Source organism: Schistocerca americana, chromosome 11 (genome assembly GCF_021461395.2).
Source record: "Schistocerca americana isolate TAMUIC-IGC-003095 chromosome 11, iqSchAmer2.1, whole genome shotgun sequence".
NCBI lineage: Eukaryota > Metazoa > Arthropoda > Insecta > Orthoptera > Acrididae > Schistocerca > Schistocerca americana.
Window position 1 is genome coordinate 201,699,001 of NC_060129.1, and position 16,895 is coordinate 201,715,895.

A 16,895-nucleotide genomic window follows, 5' to 3' on the forward strand; every position below is an offset into this window, starting at 1 on the left:
GGGGGATTCCCCTGTGGAAAGGTAGTTCCCCCATCTCTGTGTGTTTTGGGACATAGTGATCTGAAGGGAATTCCCCTGTGGGAAGGTAGTTCCCCTGTCTCTGTAAGTGGATAGGGAGTGTGTTTTGGGAGACAGTGGTCTGAGGGGGATTCCCCTGTGGGAAGGTAGTTCCCCATCGCTGCCAGTGGACTGGGTGCTGTAGAGGTGGTGACTGGAGACCCAGACCCCCGTGCACGCTAGACGGCCTCGGCCATGAGCTCCGCCACGCCGTCGACGTCTGCGTCGAGCGGTCTGTCCCGCGAGGGGTCCGACTGCGGCCGGCCGTCGCACCACCACCTGGGCGCGCTGCTGCGGCAGCTGGGGCGGCGCGTGGTGCGCCCCCGGAGCCGCAGCCGCAGCCGCGACCCGTCCGCCGAGCGGCGCCACTCGTCGCCCGCGCGCTCGCCGCTCCCCTGGCGGCGGGGGTTCCCCGAGCAGGGCGCCGGCCGCCGCAACTCGTCGCCCGCCCCCGCCCCCGAGCTGCGCGTCGAGCCGCCGCCCCCGGACCGCTGGTCGCGCTCCCCCTCCCCCTGCCCCTCCCCCTCCAGGTCCCGGAGGCTCCATCCGGGCGGAGACCTGTGCTCGCTGCTGACGCCCCCGCACCCCGCCTCCTGCCGGCGCAACTCGTCCCCGGCCAGGGCGCCCGAGCTGCGCGTCGAGCCGCCGCCCCCGCGCCGTTCCCCCTCCCCCTCCCCCGCCGCCCCCCACGCCAGGCCCCGTCGCGACTCTGGCGGGGCCTTCCTACAGGTGCCCACCAACTTCCGCGCGCGCTCGCGCTCCCTCGACGACGGCCAGAAGCGGATAGTGGTGCTGGACAACTGCCTGCCCGGCGAGGACATCGCTAAGACGTACAGCATCTACGACCAGATCCTCAAGGAAGGTACAGACGAAATGCTCCCCTCAACTCTACCCCTCCCGAAGCGTGGCTCGCACCTCTGCAGACCCGGCCGTGCTCCACTGCCGTACTGACCTGTCATTCTTGTTCTTTCCGCCAGGTGCGCTGTTGCGGCGCAGCTCGCTGGACCCGGTGGAGCGGCGCCGATTGTCGCTGGGCCCGTCTACGTCCTCGTCGTCGGAGCGTCCGCCCAGCTCCCAGCAGCCGCACCGCGCGGCCGACGCGCATCTCGACCCTCACCACGCGGCCATACTCTTCAGGGACTCCAGGGGTGTGAGTACTTTTCCCTGGTTTACTGTAATACACCCTACACTGGACCCACGCAAAGTACCCTAGAACTGGACTATACTAGTCCACACAAATGTACTCTAAACTGGACTCGACTGGAGTAGTCAAGCCGAGTGCGTTGTAGACTGGACTGGGCAATTCGAGCCGAGTGCGTTGTAGACTGGACTGGGCTATTCGAGCCAAGTGCGTTGTAGACTGGACTGGGCTATTCGAGCCGAGTGTATTGTAGACTGGGCTGGGCTGGACTGGGCTATTCGAGCCGAGTGCGTCATAGAGTGGAGTGGGCTGGGCTATTTCAACCGAGTGCATCGTAGACTGGACTGGGCCATTCGAGCAGAGTGCGTTGTGGACTGGATTGGGCTATTCGAGCCAAATGCGTTGTAGACTGGACTGGGCTGGGCTATTCGAGCCGAGTGTATTGTAGACTGGGCTGGGCTGGGCTGGGCTATTCGAGCCGAGTGCGTCGTGCACTGGACGGGACTAGACTATTCAAGCCGAGTGCGTCGTGCACTGGACGGGACTAGACTATTCGAGCCGAGTGCGTCGTGCAGTGGACCGGACTAGACTATTCGAGCCGAGTGCGTCGTGCACTGGACCGGACTAGACTATTCGAGCCGAGTGCATCATGCACTGGACTGGACTACTCCAGCCAACTGTGCTGTAGACTGGACTGGACTACTCCAGCCAACTGTGCTGTAGACTGGACTGGACTAGACTACTCCAGCCAACTGTGCTGTAGACTGGACTAGACTACTTCAACCAATTGTGCTGTAGACTGGACCGGACCGGACCGGACTGGACTAGTCGAGCCAAGTGCGTTGTAGACTGGACTGGACTGGACTGGACTGGACTATCAATCAATGAAGCAACAAAGACTGCATTCATCATTTATTTAAAAAGGTGACTGATTTAGTCTTTTACTCTGCCCATTTTCGTATCCAACGCACTGAAAAGACACAATACATAGGGAAGTGACAAACTAACATAGGGTGCAAGAAAAAAGGAAAAATCAAAAAGAGTGGAAATACCTTAGCATATACCTGTACAACTGCGACCGACGGTATATGGAACAGCTGCATGAAATTAAGGTCATTTGATGCCAATGATGATGATGATGATGCCAATGATGATGATGATGATGATGATGATGATGATGATGATGCCGATGATGATGATGCCGATGATGATGATGCCGATGATGATGATGATGATGATGATGATGATGATGATGATGATGATGATGATGCCGATGATGATGATGCCGATGATGCCGCACAGTTCGGCGTGGGTTAAACTCGGTGGAAAACGCACGCGTATGCTACACGACATCTGTCTCAGCCAATGGACAATTACATACACGCGATGCGTTCAGATGAACGAATAAATTTGTGAGAGAAAGTATGAAAGTATTTTTATAACAATGAACAAAAATACCTTACAAACAACGTGTGAGGTCATTGATGACAATTGTGTAAGCTAAAAAGATTCCAAACTAAAAGAGTCGATGTATTAGGCTGTATCGCAGTCAGTTCGTGGTACTTCCAGGTACACTTGTTTGTCGTACGGACGTCGTCGTACCAAGATGACTGCTGGTAGCCAAAGATGTACCAGCAGGACACAGTGTGTTGCTATGACCACGGCGTGTGGTCGACGTTACGCCGCAGCAGAGATGTAGCATTAAGGCCCCGTGGACTCTATTTGCGGTAGTGTGTTGATAAGTTGTCATAGAAGCGTCCAGAAAGTCAGTCATTACAGTCATGATATATAGGGTGAGGAACAAACAGCGGTGGACACAATGCCTAAAATTGTAATATCATAATGAGTAATTATATGAGTGGAAGCACCGAAGGAAGACAGAAACCGGGCATCATTTGTAACGAAATGATTATTGCGATATTAACTGCTAGGCAAACTAAGTCTGACACAGACTGTACTAAACTATTGAAGTGCGCTAGAGATTGCACTAGGCTGGATTAGACTCGTCCAGCCTAGTGTATCTTCGGCTAGGCAGGTCCATCCTAGTCAACCCTGGACCAGGCTAGTCTACACTCCGCTGCACTAGACTAGTCTAGGAGAAGCTAGACTGGACTAGACTAGTGTAAGTTTTTTAAATGTACGAGACATCGCGTACAGGAGTCCTGCAACTGTAATACGATCAATTGACCACTACAATTTTTTAAGTAGCAAAGGTCCACTTACTAAAAACATATATATATATATATATATATAGAGAGAGAGAGAGAGAGAGAGACTCGTTTTTCTCGTTTATTCTGGAAATGTTAGAAACAAAATTGATAGAAAGTATAAAATTAAGTGCCATCTGTACTACAGCTTTGCATACCGAGTCTTAGACTGGAATAGGTTAATTTACGCTAGGCTAGTCAATGCCAGACGGGAGTATACTACTCCAGATTACCCTGCAAAATCATAAATTTTACAAAAGTGTCCTCGGCCTCGCCCAAAAATAGTGACACAGTATAAATTTGTGTACCAAATTCGAAAGACTTACCGAATTGTCAGTGTAATAGTGACGTGTGCAAAACAGTGAAACGAATTACAATCATGCTCATAAGTTAAGGATGATTTTGATACATGGTGAAACAACACTCTGGTGAGCGGTTCGTGGGCTTAAATCACCTCGGGGTATGACCTGCGGTCGTCGCACGGTGGCGCTGGCAGCAGTCCACATACGCAGAGGTGTGTTGGTGCATGTCAGAGTATGGTGCAGCGAGTAAGTGTGCAGACGTTTTCAGAAGTGCTGATAGTGATTGTGTGTTGAAAATGGCTCAAAAAAACACGTACTGATGACGTTATGTGGGGTAGAATACTAGGGCGACTGGAGGCTGGTCAAACACAGCAGGTCATAGCACAAAGTGTGATCTCAAGATTACAGCAACGATTCCAGCAGACAGGAAACGTGTCCAGGCGCTACAGTCTGGGACGTCCACAGAGTACAACACCACAGGAAGACCGATATCTCACCGTCAGTGCCCGCAGACGGCCACGGAGTACTGCAGGTAGCCTCGCTCGGTACCTTAGCGCAGCCACTGGAACAGTTGTCTCCAGACACACAGTCTACAGACGACTGAACAGATACGCTTTATTCGCCCGGAGACCTGCAAGGTGCATTCCACTGACCCCAGGTCACAGGAGAGCCCGTAAAGCCTGGTGTCAAGAACGCAGTACATGGTCATTGGAACAGTGGTGCCACGTTATGTTCACAGACTAGTCCAGGTATAGTCTGAACAGTGATTCTCGCCGGGTTTTCATCTGGCGTGAACGAAAAACGAGATACCAACCCCTTAATGTCCTTGAAAGGCACCTGTATGGAGGCTGTGGTTTGATGGTGTGGGGTGGGATTATGATTGGTGCACCTACACCCCTGCCTGTCTTCGACGGAGGAACTGTAACAGGTCAGGTGTATCGGGATGTCATTTTGCACCAGTATGTCCGCCTTTTCGGGGGTGCAGTGGGCCCCACCTTCCTCCTGACGAATGATAACGCAAGGGCCCACCAGCTGCCATCGTGGAGGAGTACCTTGAAACAGAAGGTATCAGGCGAATGGAGCGGCCTGCCTGTTCTCCAGACCTAAACCCCATCGAGCACGTCTGGGATGCTCTCCGTCGACGTATCGCTGCACGTCTTCAAACCCCTACAACACTTCAGGAGCTCCGACAGGCACTGGTGCAAGAATGGGAGGCTGTACCCCAGCAGCTGCTCGACCACCTGATCCAGAGTACGACAACCCGTTGTGCGGCCTGTGTACTTGTGCCTATTGATCATACCCCATACTGATGTCGGGATGGATGAGCAGGAAACAGTGGCGTTTTGTAGCACGTGTGCTTCGGGACAGTTATCTCAACTTACCACCAATACCGTGGACTTACAGAACTGCGTCGTGTATGTTCCCTATCTGCCTATGCTATTAGCGCCAGTTTTGTTGTAGTCCCACGTTGTGTGGCACCCCATTCTGTAATTATCCTTTACTTATTAGCATGAGTGTATTTACAGAAGATTGGGGTGCATTGGTACAAGGAAATACAGAAACAAGTGATGCAATACTCACCCTACGATTTTGCATAGATTCGTAGAAGATAGATTTTACAGCGTTTGTAGAGTTAGAGAAAGATTTTGACGATGTTGACTGCAATATCGTCTTGGAACATCTGGATGTAACGGTTGTGATTTAAAATGCGTGCGCATAGTTGGGGCAAATCCCCAGGCTAAATGCCGAGGCACGTGCCCAAAAATTCATAAATGCCCGTGCATTTATGCATTTTAAAGATTAATTGGTAACTGGCGCTTATAAAAAAAATTTTAACTCATGTTTTGTATTGCAAAAAGTGTTTTGTCGCACTAATTCTGTTGTGGTTGGGTAACCAAGTTGAAAAAGCTGCTTGACAATTAGGAGAGAGTTTTTAAGGGAAATAAACTGGAGTGTAAACATAACTATACATTTCTAATGAGGTCAGTTCTTGGAAAGTACATAATAAAAAAAAGAAAACAAAAATAAAGTTCAAAAGTAATCCTTCAAATAAAGTATATTTTATATGAAGTAGGTATCCTGTAGGTAGTACTTTCACTTAGGCTCTACTACTGCAAAATTTAGAGTAAAAAAGTTGATCCATAATGATTTCAGCAAGGGATGAGTCACGTGCCGATTCCGATTCCACAAGTCCAAGAATTCACAGATGCTCTGGGAATAGAATAATATCGGAATGTGATTCCAGCGGCTTGACCATCAATTCTTTTAGTTTTTTTATGTTTGTGTTTTCATTTTATACAATTCTAGTAAACATTTTTGGAACAGTGAATAAATTTTTTTAAGATTTTTCGTTTTTAAAATGTGATTAAGACTGAATTTTAAAAACAAAACAAAAATCATTTTATCCTGACACTAGCGCAGTCAAATGAAAGTAGATACAGAAAGGAGCAGAATAGAAAACCATAGTCATTTTAATTGAGTCAACTGTGGGTTCTTGGTGAAACAGTGTAAATTAACTAAACAAACACTGTTTTTTGCCTTGTTTCACAATCTCGTTATTAATGTTACTGCACAACGTAGGTTTCGGGTTATAAGCCCATTTTCAAGTACATTACTAATCCCCAAAGATGATGATGAACAGATAAACATGACAAGGCAAAGATAATCATTTCAACTTCTTAAGGTATCGATCCATAGCTTAATGTACAATTAAGTCGATGTACATTAAGCTAGGGATCGATACCTTAAGAAGTTGAACTGAGCGTCGGCGAAGTGCATCCGTATACAGTTGCGCAAAATACTCATTAATGCACTATTGTCAAGCTTACAGTTGACCTGTCTGTTGATACCTGCGCTGAATACGCCGTGTCGATCAAACGACAGACTTCGAGAAGAAAACCCTATGCCTAACAACCTGACCGCTATGAAACAGTGAAAACAACCGATCATTCGACGTAAGCTTTGACGGCTGGTACTGTCAGCATTTAAAACTAACGGGCTGTTAGGCCGTGCTCGACGTATGAAACTTTCTCCCAGCGTTTCCTCACCGCCTGCGGGAGACATCTTCAGAGGTAAAATGGCGAACTGCAGCCGGAACTCGAGGGAACAACGAATAAATGGGGGGTGTAGAGGGCAGTTCACGCAACGCTGGCTTTGAGATTACCGCTGCTATTGCCAACACTATCGATTGAAAGTAATAGATCGTCGTTCTTATCTTGCAATGTTGACATCCAAATCATAACTAACTTAACCCTAGGACGCCTAGGGGGGGGGGGGGGGTGGTTCGTTGAACCCACATTTTTTTAATGTCCCCTGCTTTTGCCCAAGTAACTTCCATACTACTACATATTCCCTTTGAGTTATTGTTTGTTGTCTATTTTATGAAACGTTAGTGTCAATATATTTTGTAGAAAATTTCTGCTTTGAAAGAAAAAATAAACTTATTCTGGGTCCAACAAACCCCCCCTTAGGCTTCCATGCTGTAGAAACTTTCCTTAGTAGGATTTCGTATTTCTCATCTCCACAGCAATGCAAGTTAGTTTCTTGTTGGTTGGTATTCTTGATATTCGCAACAATCGATTCACATTCAGAGGACGTGATTGTTGATGTCAGTCAGCTGTAAACTTGGAGTGAGTTAGTGCAGTTCCCAACACGCAGGCTTCCGGTAACTTTGGTGTCCTACACAGCAGAAACGAAACCAAGTAAAAACTTACTGATGTTGTCAACAATGCACCAAGGTAAAGGTACTGTCGGAGGAGAGAAGAATAAAACCGAGATAAATGCATATTATAATTCCACTAAACGTGGAATTGATACCATTGATCAAATGGCGCGTATGTACACCTGCAAGAGGGGAACAAAGAGATGGCCTCTATCTGTATTTTACTCTCTCATCGACATTTGTGCTATCAATGCAACCACCATATTCATCCAGCAACATCCAAAATGGAATGAAAATAAACACAACAAATGGAAACTTTATCTTCTGCAAGTTGGGATGGAAGTAGTGAAATTGCAGGTAGAAGAAACAAGTGCCAACGCAAGAGGGTTATCTAACCAAATTGTTCAATCAATGGAGACTATTCTACAAAAGAAAATCAAAGAAGTGACAACAGAAGCACATCAGCCTCCTGCAGGGAAAGGTCGGTGCCATGTTCGTGTAAGAAAAGCTAAAACAAAGAAGCAGAAGTACAACAATCTAAGTGAACCAAAACAGTATTGTGGACAGCGTCATAAACATGTGTGTAACACAAGTTCAGAAAAAATTGTGAAGTGTGTCTCTTGCCTTGAAGTTGAGGACTCAGAGTAGTCTATTGTATATGAACACACCTGTATTTTGTATTGTAATATGCCAATTTTTTATTCACTCAATCCAATATTTATAACAGTTAACAACATTTATAAACCGATGCCTTAGTTAAAGTACATAAACCATTTTGAAAGTTGTAATTTCTCGTCAGTAAACTTATTTAATACCTGTGGGCTTGCCGAACACCCCCCCCCCCCCCCCACCCTTCTGCATATCCAAGTTAGAAAAAAAGGCTTGGGCGTCCTAGGGTTAACACCTTCCTCATTTCTGTTAAAATTATTACGGTGTTTTAAGGAACCATTTGCACTCGTGCACAGACGATATTTAATTTACTGAACGTAGATTACATGTATCGATTTTTTAAGAAGAGAGAAAGCAAAACAAAGGAATTAACACCGCTCTCTTGTCACAACCAGAATGCATCAGGCACTCTTATGCCATTCGTTGGCCTAGAACGACGTAATATTTTGTGTGGCTCCACAGTTAGCCATATTGATACTTATTTGCAGAAAAGAGGCGCAGAATTAGTAAGTCGCTCTCCTTTGTGAATTATCTGCAATTACTTACCTAGAATTTTACGTGAGTGTCATTCATATCGTATTGTATATGTTGAAATGAATACACGTTTTATTTAATCGTATGCTTTTCCCTGTTTTAGTAGTTTTAGTCACTCCATTGTCATGATTGAAGCTGAGGTCAAATATCAGACTTTGTCTACAAAGAAAAATGTATATAATGAGCCCTGGCTACATTCCGTACATCTTCGGACGTACGAAGCTCAATAAATTCACGGCGCAAATTGCATTTACTCTATTGTGTGACCTCAATGAACAATGCTACGTAAGATTTTATGAAACGTTAAGAAATTCAATTCCAATATTAAAGGCGAAACAAACTTTAATCTCTCATTACTTATCCAAACTATTATTATTATTATTACAATTTATTATTATTACTATATTATTATTTTATTTTTATTTGTTGGTGTAAAATATCAATAGCCTCTCCATACATACTGGTACGAGAATGGAATGTATTCGATAGGACGCTGTTCTCACCGATTTTCATTTCATGATCACCCTCTCTGTGAAGATGAAGATGTTCCGCTACGGTCGATTTATCCGTATGTCCCAGGCGGCAGTTCCTATTGGGTTCAAGCAGACTGGTGTTAATGCTACTTTTTTGGTAACAATATGAACCAGTACACAACTACAAGGTGTTCCACATACACCCGATGTCGTATATCTCTTGCCCATCTTGAACATTCTTCTATCTCCCTGCAGGGTCTGAAAGTAGTTTCCACACCTTACCTGCTCAACTCTTTCCCAGTGCGATGTGTAATCCTAGTGATGAACGGAAGGAAAACATTCCCTCTGGGCTGCCGTCGTCCCTAATCTGTCCTGATTCTCTCCCTAGGGCGAAGTACTCTGTCTCCTTTTTCGAATAACCATTCTTCTTGAACGTCGACCGTAGATGTTCTAGATCATCTTTTAAGTGTTTAGGTTCACAAATTTTGTGAACTCTATCTACCAAGGTTTTAATCATCCCTCTTTTTTGTCTGAGGCGGAGTGAAAACAATTGCTTTCTAGAGAAATAGTTCCACAAATACTAAGAGCCAAATCAGTAAGTTTTTTTAGGACGTAAATTGACATTGCGTATGGATAAGAGAAGACAATAAAACCAACAACTAAATTCTCTCCTCACCAGTAACTTTAAAGTGTTCAGCAGATTCCATAATTTTAATCAAGCAAGAATAAAAAGTACCTTATGCCTCAGGTCTCCAATTAAATGCTGATGAATATGTTTTCGAATCGACACTCAGCTGTTGTTTCTTGATTTGGCCCTGCAATGTAAACTGTAAGGTTCTAGGCGCTTCAGTCCGGAACTCCGCGGTCGCAGGTTCGAATCCTGCCTCGGGCATGGATGTGTGTGATGTCCTTAGGTTAGTTAGGTTTAAGTAGTTCTAAGTTCTAGGGGACTGATGACCTCAGCAGTTAAGTCCCATAGTGCTCAGAGCCATTTTTGTTACCTGTAATCAGCCCTAAGGTTGTTTAGAACTTACTTCTGATTGGCTAGCGCGGACTACAACTACTTCATCTGTTGCGCCAAACTTTTCTTCTCAAAGAAGCCCTTGAAACCTACGTCATCAATTACTTGCTGGATATATCTGACTCTTCCTTCTCAGTTTCTACCCTGTCAAAGTCCCTCTAGTTACGCGCAATTTATTCGTTGACGGCTTAGCGTGTGTCCTATCTTGCTATCCCTTCATCATGTCAGTGTTTTGAACTTGTTCCTTTCTTAGTCGGTTCTGCAGAGAACGTCCTCATTTCAGATCGTGCCAGACTATATCTAATTCTCAACATTCTTCTGCAGCACCAAATCTCGCAAACGCCCTGACACACTCTTTCTATATATATATATATATATATATATATATATATATATATATATATATGGTGAGTCACCTAACGTTACCGCTGGATATATTTAGTAAACCACATTAAATACTGACGAATCGATTCCACAGACCGAACGTGAGAAGAGGGGCTAGTGTAATTGTTTAATACAAACCATACAAAAATGAACGGAAGTATGTTTTTTAACACAAACCTACGTTTTTTTAAATGGAACCACGTTAGTTTTGTTAGCACGTCTGAACATATAAACAAATACGTAATCAGTGCCGTTTGTTGCATTGTAAAATGTTAATTACATCCGGAGATATTGTAACCTAAAGTTGACGCTTGAGTACCACTCCTCCGCTGTTCGATCGTGTGTGTCGGAGAGCGAATTATGTAGAGATCCAAAGGGAACGGTGATGGAGCTTAGGTACAGAAGAGACTGGAACAGCACATTACGTCCACATGCTAACACCTTTTTGTTGGTCTTTTTCACTGACGCACATGTACATTACCATGAGGTGTGAGGTACACGTACACACGTGGTTTCCGTTTTCAATTACGGAGTGGAATAGAGTGTGTGCCGACATGTCAGGCCAATAGATGTTCAATGTGGTGGCCATCATTTGCTGCACACAGTTGCAATCTCTGGCGTAATGAATGTCGTACACGCCGCTGTACATCTGGTGTAATGTCGCCGCACGCTGCCACAATACGTTGTTTCATATCCTCTGGGGTTCTAGGCACATCACGGTACACATTCTCCTTTAACGTACCCCACAGAAAGAAGTCCAGAGGTGTAAGATCAGGAGAACGGGCTGGCCAATTTATGCGTCCTCCACGTCCTATGAAACGCCCGTCGAACATCCTGTCAAGGGTCAGCCTAGTGTTAATTGCGGAATGTGCAGGTGCACCATCATGCTGATACCACATACGTCGACGCGTTTCCAGTGGGACATTTTCGAGCAACGTTGGCAGATAATTCTGTAATTGAAAACGGAAACCACGTGTGTAGGTGTACATCACCCCTCATGGTAATGTACATGTGCGTCAGTGAAAAAGACCAATAAAATGGTGTTAGCATGTGGACGTAATGTGCTGTTCCAGTCTCTTCTGTACATAAGGTCCAGCACCGTTCCCTTTGGATCCCTACGTAATTCGGTGCTCTCCGATACACACGGTCGAACAGCGGAGGAGTGGTACTCAAGCGTCAACTTTAGGTTACAATATCTCCGGATGTAATTAACATTTTACAATGCCACAAACGGCACTGATTACGTATTTGTTTATATGTTCAGACGTGCTAACAAAACTAACGTGGTTCCATTTAAAAAAACGTAGGTTTGTGTTAAAAAACATACTTCCGTGCATTTTTGTATGGTTTGTATTAAACAATTACACTAGCCCCTCTCTTTACGTTCGGTCTGTGGAACCGGTTCGTCAGTATTTGATGTGGTTTACGAAATATATCCAGCGGTAACGTTATGTGACTCACCCTATATATATATATATATATATATATATATATATATATATATAACACACAGACGTGCGTGTCCCTATCTCTGCCGTGTTAACGCTTGAAACCAAGACTAAGTCACGTGACTCGGGGCAGAAACCAGAGTTCATATCATTATGCGCTGTGTGAAGTGGAGCTGACAGTTTTCTCATTTGTAGCTGAAATCGAGCATTGATTTAGGCAATTCAACGAACTGTAGTTCTACTCTTACACATGTAGTAGCGCAGTTAACCTAATTTCTCCGAAATTACTGATGATAATGCAGTGGTTATCGTTTTTACATGTGGTCATGTTGAAACGTATTGGCAGTTCTTTTAGCAAGCGACAGAATGACTGTTCATTAGTGAATACCTTTTTTTCGTAGTTTGAGTTCTTGTAGTTCGCCACTTCCGGAGCACTGGCAAACAAAATAACCATTTCGAACGCCACATCAATTTCCTAACGATTCCACAAGAGTGTGAATGCTTTAGTAAGCTTTCGTAAGAAGAAAATTCGTTTGTGTGCATGTCACGTATTTACACAAAATAAGCGCGTATCTTTTATGACTTTCGCTTAGTCTAGTACAGATACCGAAACATCAAGATAGGAAGCATAATATATTACAAAACGTTGATAGACTCGTGTAGTGAGCTAGATATCAACGATGCGTCGTCTCAGAATCTTAGTCATTCATCAAATTTTACATCAAAGCACCAACATCCAGCCTAACTTTCAACTTACGGGAATACCTCTCCAGATACAAAACAAGGTATCGCGGTATACTGTATGTGTGTTTGTGTGTCCACTTATCACGGGACATTTATATATTTTTCTTTTTATAATTATATTTTTATGATTTTGGTTGGGGTGTCTTTAAATATTGTGGGCTAGCATGAGACTTATACCGCAATAACTTTCCTACGGACATCGGCTGCCCCGAAGTGTGTACGATATAATATTTTTTTAAACACAACGCGTGACGCACCGCCTGCTAATAAATAGTTCGCGAGACCGCTGCTCTTTAGAAAAGAAAATACGCGTATTATTACGTAAGCTCTAATTATTAATATGGGTCTCAGAGGCTACTGGTTATTTATGTACCAAATGTTACAAAGATTAACTGCGGAGCTTATTGGGTGTAATGATTTTCGATATTTCTTGTTCATTATTTGCAAGACAAAACTGGAGAGAATCTCGTGTGCCATAATGAAACATACTGAACTCATTCAGTGTCATGGATTTTAGTAAATGAAATTTATTACTACGATTTTTTAACTTTGAAATTAATGAAACATCAAAATTGAGAAGTCTCTCGCATTTACATTTAATATTATGATATGAAATTTTAATTAAATAATACAGTCAGCCTAATGGCCGACTAAATCCTGCTAGGGGAGGTGAGCTCCCTGCACTACGAAGTTCTGTAAAATTTTTGTTAATTACAATTAATGGTTGCGATCATGAGATGTGACAACTAAGTAAATAATACACACTTTCTAATAACAATTATATTTTACTAAATTACAACCAAACTTACAAGGGGAGGCCGCCAATTGTGAAATTCAGATTCGATTCATACTGCGCATAATAAAAGCTCATGGCCAGAGGTGTAATATGGCAAAGCACCAAGATGCACTTCTCAACCGTTGTCGAGAAAATCGACAGTTAAAAGAAACCGTTGCGCTGAAATACTCTCTACGCTTCATAGTTTTCTACAGCGTCGTGGCGCAGCGGTAAGCGCTCGGGTTCGTAATCCGAAGGTCGCCGGATCGAATCTCGCGCCATGCAATTTTTTTATTGTTAGTTTTCTGTAATTCATATATATATATATATATATATATATATATATATATATATATAAACAAACTATTAATGAATTACTTATGCATGTTGGTGAAGGCGGCTCGCTCTCCAATTGTACCGCCTCCATTTTTCCGTTTTTTTTAACAGGGTGTACCAAAACTCTCCCGTCCGCACTGATTTTCGACGATGTTATAAGTTGCGCTTGGGACCGCATCTACCTTCTTTCGAAGTTAGCAGGCAACTACGCTGTTATGCGGCGGCTCGTTTCGGCCCATTCAACATCTGCCCTTCAAGTGTAACGAGCGAGTAACGGAGTTTATATTTCATACCTGCCACAGCGAATTTGTGTTCGTGGGGTCTCATTTCTAATTCGAACGTTTGACTTACGTTATACTTATTCGTTTCGGAATATCGTTTCTACGTCTTCCGTTAACTATACGTGGTTAACATTATGAAGACAATTAATAACATTTGTGAAATACAACTTTGTTTGCGGAAAACATAGTGATGTTCGAAGTCGCCAGTTTTTCCACGACAAACGACTTTCAACAACTTATTATATGCATAATTGTTGCATATTTAGGCGAAACAATCTCAGAGACTGGTCTAGAAAAAATTGGAAATGAAATTCGTTGTCAAAAGATGGAGACAGCTTTTAGACTTACAAAAGACATCTACAACAAAAAATGTCTCTCGAGGTACTCTAAATTGAGACATTACAACACGGTCATAAAACCAGAGTGCCTTTATGGGGCTGAAACGCTAATTTTAAACAGAAGAAAGGACATTCAAGAAATCCAAAAAAGAGAAAGAAAAGTAATCAGAAAAATTCTAGGTCCAAAATATACTGAAGAAGGAACATACAGGCTAAGAGCAAATAGTGAAATTCAACAATACACCACCATATATTCGGATATGAAAAAACGCAGATTAAAATTTTATGGGCATATTAAAAGAATGGATGCTACCAGACTAACTAAACAAGTAGTGGAATTCTACGAAAATCGAAGTAAAGCTAAATTTGAGACAATAAAATGGATTGCTGCTATAAAAGAGGACATGAAAGAGGCAGATATAAAACAAGATGAAATTCAAGACAGAAAATTATTTAGGCAAAAAATTCATGACTGGGTAGTTGGTCAAGCTGAAAAACCAAAGAAAACTGGAACCACATGGTCTGATGAAAGGAAAAGAGCTCATTCCGAGAGAATGAAAACAATTTGGGCAGAGAGAAAGTCTAAAAGAAAATAACTGAATGCCCCGTGATTGTACTTCGCGTGGTCCAGTAGGGCCCAAACGTGAATAATAATAATTGTTGCAACTGATTGCCAGGAAAAAAATGTGATATATATATATCTGAATTACAAAAAACAAATACTAAAAAAAAAGTTGCATGGTGAGAGATTCGATCCGGCAACCTTCGGATTACAAACCCGAGCGCTTACCGCTGTGCCACGACGCTGTGGAACATTATTAATCGTAGAGAGTATTTCACCGCAACGGTTTCTTTTAACTGTCGATTTTCTCGACAACGGCTGAGAAGTGCACCTTGGTGCTTTGCCACATTACACATCTGGCCATGAGCTTTTATTATGCGCAGTATGAATCGAATCTGAATTTCACAATTGTCCGCCTCCCCTTGTTAGATTAAATGTCATCCAGCGCTACAATCGCGGCCTACTTCTAGACGAAACAAAAAATGAGAGTCCATTCAATCAAAGCATTGTCCCTGATCTTCCTGGCCTATGTTACACAGAGATTGTACCAAAAAACTGGGTTTTGTTTATTACATCGATATTTGTGTTTTTAAAATAACTTATATTCTTTACTATTTGTTATACATCGTGCAGAGGTACTTAGTCTTTAGATAATTTATGTTTCACACGTCTCATAGCAAAAACTTCTTTTCCCTTTCTCCAAATGTGCATTTATGTGACGTACCGTCACAAAGGCTAATCTGAGCTTATGTGCAAGTTATTCCTTTTGCATGTTGTAAATAGCACAACATTTGATCCGTAACAAGAATGTCAAATTGTGCACTACATATACGTAATGACATGGTCTGCTCCGTGCCCCGAGTCACGTGACATGCATGTTAGTTTCAGTAAAACTACGTCGTTTGCTGTGTCTGTTACCTAAGGTCTATTAGGCTGTTCAATCCGTTCAGGAGAGTATGTGATTCGTTATCACTTTTGCTACGGATATCAAAACCTTCATCGCGTTCTCTACGCGACATGCTCTACTAGGCACGCCCCTTGTTGTTAACTGCTATACCTTCGCCTTTCTCCCACCTCTGGAATGTAGGCGGTAGAAGGTGCGATGTGATTCGATTCGTGCGTATCATGTGGCATTTATCTCAAACGTTCCATGGCGGTACCCGCTTGTAAACTGTTTATCCCTCTCGCCTTATCCGTTAATCCGGCGTTAAGACGCTGCTCGTAATGTCTCTTGGCTCCTACGCTAATAGACGTGCACGTAAACACGCAGCTCACGCGATCGTATTTTGTTACATCACGCCTGCCGTCGGACACGGAGTTCGCCTTTTCGCCGCGAGGTGGCACCGCAGTGGAGCGCCTGTGTGACACTCTGCCATCTAGCGGGGCTGCGACGAACTACCGATCGATCTGGCTTTTAACTGCTCCCGCTGTTGGCAGCGTCTCCCCTCCCCCGCCACCCCCTGCACCAATAGCCATTAGCTTGGCCAGATATAAGGCAGGCGACGCTTTAACCGGCTTTCATTACGTGCGGGGGTGGAGCGAGGCATATTAAAAAACCATCCGACGCGACGCTCGTTAGCTTCAGACCTCGGCTAGTCTCTGGGGTCGGGGAGACGGCCTTTTTATAAAGGGACTACCGTGTTGCCCTAGCAGACTCTGGGACGTAATTACCTTTCACTGCCTCGCGAAATAGCGTGCTTCTGTCAACGCCGTAAAAATGCGTTGCACTGAGGAAATAGATACTTGTCGCAACTTGTTGCTTACTACCTTCTACTTCAGTAGTTGCCGGGTGTCTCTCGTCCAACATAGACGCGCTGTCGTCATGAGTATGACCAAAGTCCTTTCTAAACCTTCTGCTGGATATAATCCGCCCGGAAGACGTGCATCAGTCTCCAGCTCTACGCATCCATGTCGGACTAACCGAAGCCTTAGCTACAGCTTCACCTACTTACTGCATAGGGC

General features: G+C 43.9%; 1 protein-coding gene across 1 annotated transcript in view; it reads left to right on the plus strand.

Moving 5' to 3' along the window:
- The window catches only part of LOC124554141 (5'-AMP-activated protein kinase subunit gamma-1), a 619,663-nt gene that overhangs the window by 372,909 nt on the left and 229,859 nt on the right, over positions 1-16,895 (plus strand). The window contains exon 5 of the mRNA XM_047128206.1: positions 1,035-1,207. Coding sequence (XP_046984162.1) covers positions 1,035-1,207 — 173 coding nt within the window. The remainder of the gene's footprint in view (positions 1-1,034; positions 1,208-16,895) is intronic.